Raw genomic sequence first — 9272 nt, 5'->3', positions numbered from 1 at the left:
AAAGATATGGGCCGTCTAAGCAAAGAGCTTTACAAATGACGATCTCCAGGGGGAAACGGGGGGTGGGGGGGGGAGGAAGGGCGGCGAAGAGGAGAAACAAATGTGGATGGATTGGTGGGAGGAGAAGGATGATGGGTATTGGTGGTGGTGGTGGGGGGGGGGAGTAAACACAGAGCAGCGAGGCGGGGTGGGATGAGAGGGGGAAACATTCCCCCTTGCCCACATTAGAGACATAAAAAAGAAAACAAACAGAAAAACATGTCTGACATAAAGAGGCTGGTTTCCGCGGCGACAGCACAATAGCTGCCTGTGGCTCTCGAGGCCCTCGCCGTCCCGTCTGGGGCCCGGCACCAGCGAAAGTCACCACAGTCACAGGGGCCATCAGCGTGTGTGTGTGTGTGTGTGTCTGTGTGAGTGTGTGTGTGTGAAACACGGTGAATGTCATCACAGGACCAATGCTGTGGGAACCGCCATGAAAGAGACCCCACTCGGAAGCCACAAAAGCTCCTTTCTGCTTCTTCTCCTCGGCTTTTGGCCTCTTTATTTATCTTTGCAGAGGGGGAGCCGGATGAGGAGGGGAGGGGGGGGCTCACTCTCTCTTTCCCTGCTCTCTCTCGACGTCTCTCGCCCATCGCTGCATCCTGCCTGCCCCCTCAACACCTCACATCAGCAGTCATGGGAATACAGCGTTATAATGTAACGCATTACTGTCCGACCACTTCAGGCGCTCACACGCTGGGAACCTATTACCGTCAGGAAAATAATGACATGGTTGCAGCCACTGATGGTTTTGTGCTGCTTTAAGTTATCCTTAAAACGACTGAAGAGCTGCAGAGGCCTGTCTCTGAAACCTGATCATCCAAAACAAAATCTCACAAACCCAAAAATTCCAAGAAAAAGGCTTGCGTGGATACATCAGCCTGTTTCTCCAGTCAACAATCACTCAGTTGTTTCTAGCACCCAATCCTCTTCCAGATGTTACAGGCACACGCCCTAAATTAATGCTTCCTCAACTATAAAGTATTCCTGCAGGAAGTTTTCCTATTGATAACAAGAATTCTTAAAGCACTCAGTTCACTGATCTGGATTTGAGATAATCATAACAGAATTGCTTGTAGCTCTGTCTTTTGCTTTGTTGTTGTTTTATTTAAATGAGGGGTGCTCCACTAAACCTTAATATCACAGTACTCATTACAGAAAATACTGTATGAAATCTGCCTGATCTGTTTGAATCACATTCACTTTTTTTGACAGTTTAACAAGGAGCTACACTTAAATCAGCTTTATCTGAACCCAGCGCAGCTGTTGGGAGCCCGCAGTCCTCATCTCATTCCGAGAGATTCATGAAAACGACCAGACAGCCAGTGCTGCAGGTCCCAGGCATTCCTTAAGTGTCTGAAAGGCAGACAAATCCCTCATGGTTCCAGTCAGGACGGTGCCAAATGAGTCCAGTGCCAGTTCCCATGCCAATCCAGCCTGGGTCCCAGTGACTGAGCAACCAGCCGCAGGCCGTCCGTTACAAAGGACTCATACCAATAAGGAATCGACCCATTTTGAGGGAGTGTGTCAGCAGCACTTGCATGCAGCGGGACACCATGCAGGGGCTGCATTGACCACATTTGGCCGTTCATAAATTCTCCACAGGGCCTCCAGACAGAGGGCAAACATTTCATCCGCTCAAATGCATGCAATGGCATTTCTTTGCATAAAAAAAAAAAAAACACACACAAAAAAAACAAGCATTTTATACATAAGTATCAGCCAAAATTTTCCAGTAATCTTAAAGTATGCACCCATACATGCAATGAAAAATTCTTATTTAAAATATTCAATATTATTGAAATAAATGTAATTTTCAATCCTATAATTGTTGTAATGTTATGAAATTGTTATGAAAAAATGTGAAACCACTTTGCTTTTGAACATTATCATTCAAAAAAATGCATCGAATAATAATTCATAGTAACTTTTTTTCTCACTCAATTAGTTTAATAGATGTTTTTTATACCTCTCTTTCAAAGAGTTTGTAACTTTTACAGTTTCTGCATAACTGAGTATTGACGTTTTAGGGAGGAGGGGGGGAATAAAGCTTGTTTTCTGTTGCAGAAACCCAAGAACACATAATCAAAGTAAAACCGCACAGTGAGACATCGCTGATCAGTTGTTCCATTTGACATCAACGCAGAGAGAGAAAAAAAAAATCACAAACAGAATGTCCCGCTGAGCCGGTTCCATCTCACAGAATTTCAAACAATAGCAATAGTCATGCATCAGAAGCAATAATTGCCGCTGAGTGTTTTTGTCTTATAAATTGTGGCTATGCGCTGTCCGCATTCGTGTGAGGGAGCTGCTGCGTGCATGTGCGTGTGTGTCTCCATGAATCAGTTCATAGCCCTGCGTGTGTGTGTGTGTGTGTGTGTGTGCACGTTCACACGTTCATGTTGGACTTGTGTGCGTGTGTGTGCAAATTGTAAAAGTATGAGCTTGTTAATTTCAATAAGGGACTTTGCCTTGTTGTGGTTTGGTGGGATGGGAGGGAGAAAGGCTTGAAGTGGCCAACCAAGATCGCCAGAAATCTCCCAGAATTCCACCCCACCATCCAGCGCCAGCTCTCGCTTTCTCTCGCTCTTTCTCTCAGTCTTTCTCTCCTAAGCCGCTCTCTGTCACCCCACCCTCATCCATCCCCACCACCAAACCGTCCTGATAATTAACATATTTATTTATTCATTCATCTGCTTAATGACTTTCCGCTTCTTGCGTGTTTTTTCATGCGACTTGCCTCATCCTGCAGCGGCTGGGAGGTGCGGCCGAGTACAGAGTGAGTTCATTAAATCATAATGAGGAAAAGAAAAAAGTGGCGCTACGGAGAAGAGAGTTCATCTTTAAAGAAACGAGTGATAAAAATAACAACAGAGAGGACTGAAGCCTGACTTCATGGATGTCTCTTCTCTCTCTTTATTCCCCCCTTCCCCTTTGGTGTTCCTGATGCTGAAATGAGATCCAGATCTGAATTAAGGAATGATTGGTAATGAAAGGATCTGTGGATGGGCCGGGGGGGGCTGGCGGCTGTTTGGAGGGAGAGAAAAGGGGGATTTCTCTTTTCTTTTCGTCCTGACTCACTTTTGCCTCACTGTTAGGCCTCCTGGCGATGGCCGCCGTGATCACTGACTCTTGGGTATTACAAACACACGCACATGCGCATGCTTTGAATTTAGCTTACTACTTTACACCTGCAATCGGGTCGAACGGCGCACAGAAGTTAAAAAAGCCAGACAAGCAGATTACGTATAGGAATAGAATGGACTACACCTGCTTTTGAGGGGTTCATTAAAACCCACATGGCCGAGCCGTGTCAAGAAGAAGACAGTCGGTCAACAAATACACACCGAGATCCTGCATTCAGGCATTGTGGTGTGTTTAAACTAACACACCCTTCCAGTCTGCCAGGCAGGAAGAGCCACACTCTGCTGGGCATTGTGTGGAAGGGGGCATGCCATTTGGCCTCTCGCCGTCTTTCACACACAAACACACACACACGCTCGCACGCACACACATATGTGCACACACTGCTGGGCCGGTCAGGCATCGCTCCGAACAGCCGGCGCCTGGGTCTCATGTTTCCATGGCAATCTGCAGCAGTAATCTTCCCACGGTGGCAGCGGAACCGAGCACTAAGTGTTGTGAGGGCTCGTGTTCGCCTGCGTGTGTGCGTGAATGTGTGTGTGTGTGTCTGTGTGTGTGCCGTCTTAGGAGAAGATTGTGCTATCTTGTCTGGTGAAGAGCTCAGATGTTCAGACACTCACTGGGCTGATTCTTCTCTTGACCCCTCGGTTCCTGCACACACTGGACAAACTGAAACGGCCAGACAGACAGAAGTTATGTGTTAATGTGTGACTGCTGGGCAGGCTTTCTTAATGATTAGCAGTTCTGGATCTCCAAACTCAAAATTCAAGATTTTTTAAAAAAAAATCAAGACTTATTGTCAAACTTAAAATAGCAGCAAACAAAAAAAAGCTTTAAAAAACAGCACAAATTATATTTTTAGCTTAAATTGTAGTTCATAAAACCATTGTTATCGTTCAACAGGGTCATTTTTGTGTGATTTGAACTCAAAAAGCTTGTAATTAATGTTCAGTGTTCAATATAGTACAGTACATCTGTTTTTCTATAAATCATTAAAATGCACAAAAAACTTCATTATAAATTGAATCTTGTATTTTATTTACTTTTACACTTTGTGCTTAACAAGGCTGCGAAGGCAGCATAAATTGTAGCACTCAAGAGTTTTTGAAATGCCATTTTTTTTCTCACTACCTTCCTCCAAAACTGGAGCTGCAAACATTTCCAACCCATGAAATTAAAATGACACAACAAATCAGTCTCCCTGCATTCACAGAAACTATTCTCTCTCTCTGAAAGTAACTCGCCAATAGCTGTGGGTTTTAAACTCAATATTAACTGCGTGCAGTAAAAGGCAATTTACAGGAGATGCATGTGAACCCTAACCCCATTACTGAAGAATGATTGTGCAACAAAATGAAAATTTCCAAAACTTTTTCCGACACGACCCAGAGTTGTCTGTTTTTAATCCCATCTCTCCTTTGTGTGTCTCCCACGCTTATACGAGGAAGCTCAAAGTCACCTGTGCTGATGGTGTGACGCTCGGATGTAGCGCTGAAAGTGATGGAGTCTATCATTCCCACATTCCTCACCTCCCTCTCCCTTCCTCCCACCGCCATTGTTCCTCAGAGCGGCGTAATTAAAAGGAGCAGAAAAGAGAAAGAGAGGAGAAGGACGGACGGACGGAGAGCGGGACGAGACTGAAGGCTAATTGACTGAGGATGACTGAGCAAAGGGCTGCAGAGATGAGGCTGAAGGAGGGAAGGAGGGAGGGAGGGAGGGAGGGATGGTGACAGGCCAGGGAAGGGTAGATTAAAGAGAGGGAGGAGGGACATGGAGAGGAGGCGGGGGGAGCCAAAACGGGCAACCCTGCCCCAACTGCCAAAGTCCTATTTTGTCATTGGGTGGCTGTGACAGAGAGAGCGAGCCAAGGGAGAAATAACAGAGAGCGAGAAACTACGATTGGATGCCAGCGGCGGGGTAGAAGACTGAGGCGGCCTGTGAACTTTTCTTCAGTTGTCATGGGCCCTTGGGGGTTGAGCAAGTGGCACCGCTGACTCACAGAGGAGAGGACGGATGAAGAAACAACAGCAAACAAACACAAGTGACAAGAGTAACTAAGGACAACACAGCTCTTATAAGGAAGAGCAGGAAAGCAGCAGAGAGCGAGGGGCACGCAGGGTGAGTGTGTTAGAGAGAGAGAGAGAGAGAGAGAGAGAGAGAGAGAGAACTTCCACCAGGATCACCCAGATCCATCCATCTACCCATCATCCATCCATCCATCCATCCATCATCGACGAGGACGGGGCCGAGACATGAAGAGGCCGCACGACTACAGCTCCCCGGACTCGGACACAGATGAGTTCATTGACGTGGGACAAGAGGACGGCTACTGGTGAGCATCCGTCACCTGGTTCTGTAACCCGTGTCCTCGAGTCACACTTCAAAGAGGAGTGAGGGTTGAGTTTAGCGACCGCAGATGAATTAGATCTAAGACACGTTTCGCTTCGCACAGAAATCTCCCAAAAAGTTCACAGGGCTTATTTTGGGAAAATGTCAGTTTTATGTTTCCCAGAGGCAAATGTATTTACACAAGCATTAGTGATAAATTAGTCAGTCAAATTCTTCAGAGCCTCTTGGCCAGGGGTCAAAGTTGATGTGACGTAGTTGTGTTTTTTTTTAAAGAAGCAGAAATCATTTAACCAAACATAAAAATGACTCAATGAAGCCAAAATGTCAGTTTCAGGCTTAAGTTAACGGCCTCTTTTGTTTTACGTTCAGAAATATTAGGTTATTATGCTGACTGAGCACAAACCTGTCAGTCAGTGCAGAAGTTGACAGCTAAAACTCCTCGTATGACATGCATTAGAATCCGCACTGCTCAGACATGATATTATTCCTGTCACGCCTGCTGCGTGGAGCCAAGTTCACGATCTTTGCGACTCTCTATTGTGTGGAAGACATATCTTAAGATGAGGTTTTGTGAGTCAGAGTTATTTATTAGAGTCCTTTTAAAATGTTTTTGGTTAATTTAAGATGATACGTTATTGCTATGAAGCAATATCCTGTTTTTAATCTGCAGTCTTTGATGTCACATCAGACGGAAAAAAGGGAACTGTCAGTTTAACTGAAGCTAAAGAAAGTGACGACTCCCACATCAAATAGGGTTTGTCGGAAAATCTGACACATGGAATGCGAGTGGACTCACAGAGATGATTTATTACGTGCCCTCGCTTCCATCTATGTTACAAACATTTTTGAAGTCGCAGTCAGAAATACTATTCAAGAAATCCTCATATTTTCTCAAGAGCTACAAAGTTAAGATTATAATCCTTCTCGGGTTTGACTGTTTAGTCATTTATTTAATGATGCAGATGATGGAAAATATAAAAGCAGATAAATACTCCAAGGATTTGCTAAACTGAAACACTCGCTGAAGAAATAAACACATTTAAATCCTCCAATGCAAAAATATGTAAAGTTACTCCTCTCTCCTCTGTGCAAGGCTAACAGGCCACACTCATTATATCGATGTCAGTTTTGAGATGAATTAGTCATTGGCTGGGATAACAAACATCTGGATTAGAGGGAGTATTCATTAGAAAATATTTGTAACGGCACGCAAAAACACATTCGCACAAGGCCCGGTTACATCACGCAGCGCCGAGCCAGTGACACCAAAGACAGTTTGGATAAATTAAATTGCCATGTGACATGCAAACAGAAGACAGCGCTGCTTGTTTTTTTTTCAAGTCAGCCCCATCAAACGTAAACCTAAACAAAAACACACAGCTAAATTGGCAGACTTGACGTTAAAATCTAATAGAGGCTCTATAAGTCTCTGGTGGGGCATTTTGAAGGGATCTCGGAGCTGTCAGCCCTCTTTCGATCCCAGCGAGATGAGAGTTCACAAACAAACACAATCCACATTGAGGGAGGCTCGCCTCGGAGGAGCCGGGATCCCATGCCGCGTGCTGGAGCCCCACGCGAGCCAAAGCATCGCCCCGAGGCTATATAATCATCTTTCTAAAAGTGCTTTCGCTCAGATGGAAAGGAGAACAGCATGTCATTTCACTGAGACTAATGTCCAGAAACGCATTAAACCAAAAACAATCTCATCTTCTCCCGGGCACTCCTCTGCCTTTCTGTGCCCAAAAACACAAATTCGATTGAAGGGGCCTGATGTGCCATCCTGCCTCTGTGTCATATTAAGGAGAGTAATAATAACAATATGCAGGAGAATCAAAGTTACCGTGTCTTCTCTGTGCGCCAGGGCAGTCTTCTCATCTCCCACATCTCTCTGTTTCTTCTCATCCCCGACGCTGCAGTCCCGTCACCGGCTCCATGTCTCCGGGCAGCGCCTCGCAGATCCTGGCCAGGAAGAAGAGACGAGGGGTGAGTGGATCGTAGCCTTAATCTTTTCAGTGCCGTCTCTGGGATTGGTTCTGAACGTCTTTCCTCTCTTTTTGGTTTTTACTTGGCAGATCATAGAGAAGAGGCGCAGGGACCGGATCAACCACAGCCTGTCGGAGCTCCGCCGGCTGGTGCCCAGCGCGTTCGAGAAGCAGGTAACTGCCTATGAGTGCAGAAGCACATCTGTATGGACAAAAAAACATTCAAATGGCACCAGAAATGAAGAAAATCTCCCCTGCAGGGCTCATCGAAGCTGGAGAAAGCAGAGATTCTGCAGATGACAGTGGATCATCTCAAACTGTTGCACGCAATGGGAGGAAAAGGTATTAGTTATTCCCGTTCCCGGTGTTTTTGATTGTCATCTGCTTTTGTTTTACTCAAAATGCCATTAATAATGGAAAATAAACAAATTGTAACAAAGCGAGAGAGAAAGAGAAAACAAAACAAAACATGCTCCTTGCTTCTCTTCTCTCTCAGGATACTTTGATGCTCGGGCGCTGGCGGTAGACTACAGGACCCTGGGCTTCAGGGAGTGTGTTGGAGAGGTGGTGCGGTACCTCAGCTCGCTGGAGGGCGAGTCCCCGGACCCTATCGGAGCCCGTCTGGTCTCCCACCTCTCCCACTGCGCCACCGAGCTCGACCCTCTTCTCCTGCAGTCGCCCCCGGCCTCCACGTTGCCCTTTGCCCCCTGGCCGTGGGCGTCCTTCCCCCAGATCTCCGCCGCCTCGCAGGCCTCCTCCTCGCCTCCGTTCCCCAGCGGGCGGAGGGATCTGGCCCTGCTGGGGAGCTACCCCTCGCCCGCCTCCCTCCGCCTGGCGCCCCTGGCCGGGTGCCAGCAGGGAGTGCCGCAGCTCCTCGCGCCCGCCGCTCTGGCCACCGTTCACCGGCTGCCCTCGCTGGCCGCCCCTCCGGCCCTGGGCCCCTCCAGACCGACCCAGCCGTCACCTCACAGCACCACCAAGGCCTCACCTCTGACTCCCGCCGCCCCTTCCTCTTCCTCCCCTCCTACCGCCTCCTCTTCCTCCTCCACTCCGTCATCCTCCACCCCTCCTCAAGTGTCTTTCAGGCCTTTTGCACCGCTGGCGTCTCCTGCAGCTCAACGCAGGGCCTTGAGCGGGTCGGCCAAGGCGGCGCAGGGATGGGGGACTGAGATCGGAGCGTTCTGAGTGTTCGGTTTCCAAATGAACTCCGTGCAGACGTGGACCCGCAGTGTGCACCGCGTAGCGAATCCGATCCCTTTGGAGCGAGACGTATTGAACTTTTGCAACTGTCTCTGCTTTTGAAGGAGTCTAAAAGCCATATCAGACTGTTGTCCAATGCAATCATACGAGATGGGAGGATGAAGGAATGTGAAGGTGTAGAATTCAATAAACCTGCGTCTGCTATCTTTCCTGACAATAACAGAGCCATATATGCGGTATAATGCTCAACGGAGTGAGGTTGGGTTTTTACTGATCTTTGAACTGTGATGTTTTTTCTTTTTTTTTTCCCAAAACATTTATACACTTGATGACGTTTTCCATTTTCTGAAGAGCGTTTGACAAGATCTCTATAAAAACTAAGTGCCTTCCACCTTTGTTTTCGTTTCTTTCGTGTGATTTCTCCGAACCGCAAGCAGACGTCAACATGTAACTGCAGCAATGTCGCATGTTGCTAAAACAGACGGCGACAGAATGACACAAAACAAAAACCCAGAAAGTCATGACACGTTCACCATGTCTGCAAACACTGCCGGCATG

The 9272-nt window shown here is 47.0% G+C and overlaps 1 protein-coding gene across 1 annotated transcript; it reads left to right on the top strand.

Annotated features, from left to right (window-relative positions):
- The first annotated feature begins 5029 nt into the window (after positions 1-5029).
- heyl (hes related family bHLH transcription factor with YRPW motif like) lies at positions 5030-9042 on the top strand. Its single transcript, XM_030120619.1, has 5 exons — positions 5030-5515; positions 7449-7515; positions 7605-7688; positions 7775-7856; positions 8011-9042. Exons 1-5 carry the CDS (start codon positions 5436-5438, stop codon positions 8697-8699), a joined length of 1002 nt encoding a protein of 333 aa, XP_029976479.1. The 5' UTR covers positions 5030-5435; the 3' UTR covers positions 8700-9042.
- The last annotated feature ends 230 nt before the right edge of the window (positions 9043-9272 follow it).

This window comes from Salarias fasciatus, chromosome 22 (assembly GCF_902148845.1).
Source record: "Salarias fasciatus chromosome 22, fSalaFa1.1, whole genome shotgun sequence".
In the NCBI taxonomy this organism is placed as follows: Eukaryota; Metazoa; Chordata; class Actinopteri; order Blenniiformes; family Blenniidae; genus Salarias; species Salarias fasciatus.
Note: the sequence above shows the minus strand (reverse complement) of the source record. Positions and strands in the feature narration are given on the sequence as shown.

Bases quoted from the DNA above. Each gene is read 5' to 3' on its own strand.
- heyl (XM_030120619.1), top strand. From the start codon at position 5,436: ATGAAGAGGCCGCACGACTACAGCTCCCCGGACTCGGACACAGATGAG. The intron at 7,516-7,604 runs GTGAGTGGATCG...TTTACTTGGCAG, and splicing joins CCAGGAAGAAGAGACGAGGG to ATCATAGAGAAGAGGCGCAG. The intron at 7,857-8,010 runs GTATTAGTTATT...CTTCTCTCTCAG, and splicing joins GCACGCAATGGGAGGAAAAG to GATACTTTGATGCTCGGGCG.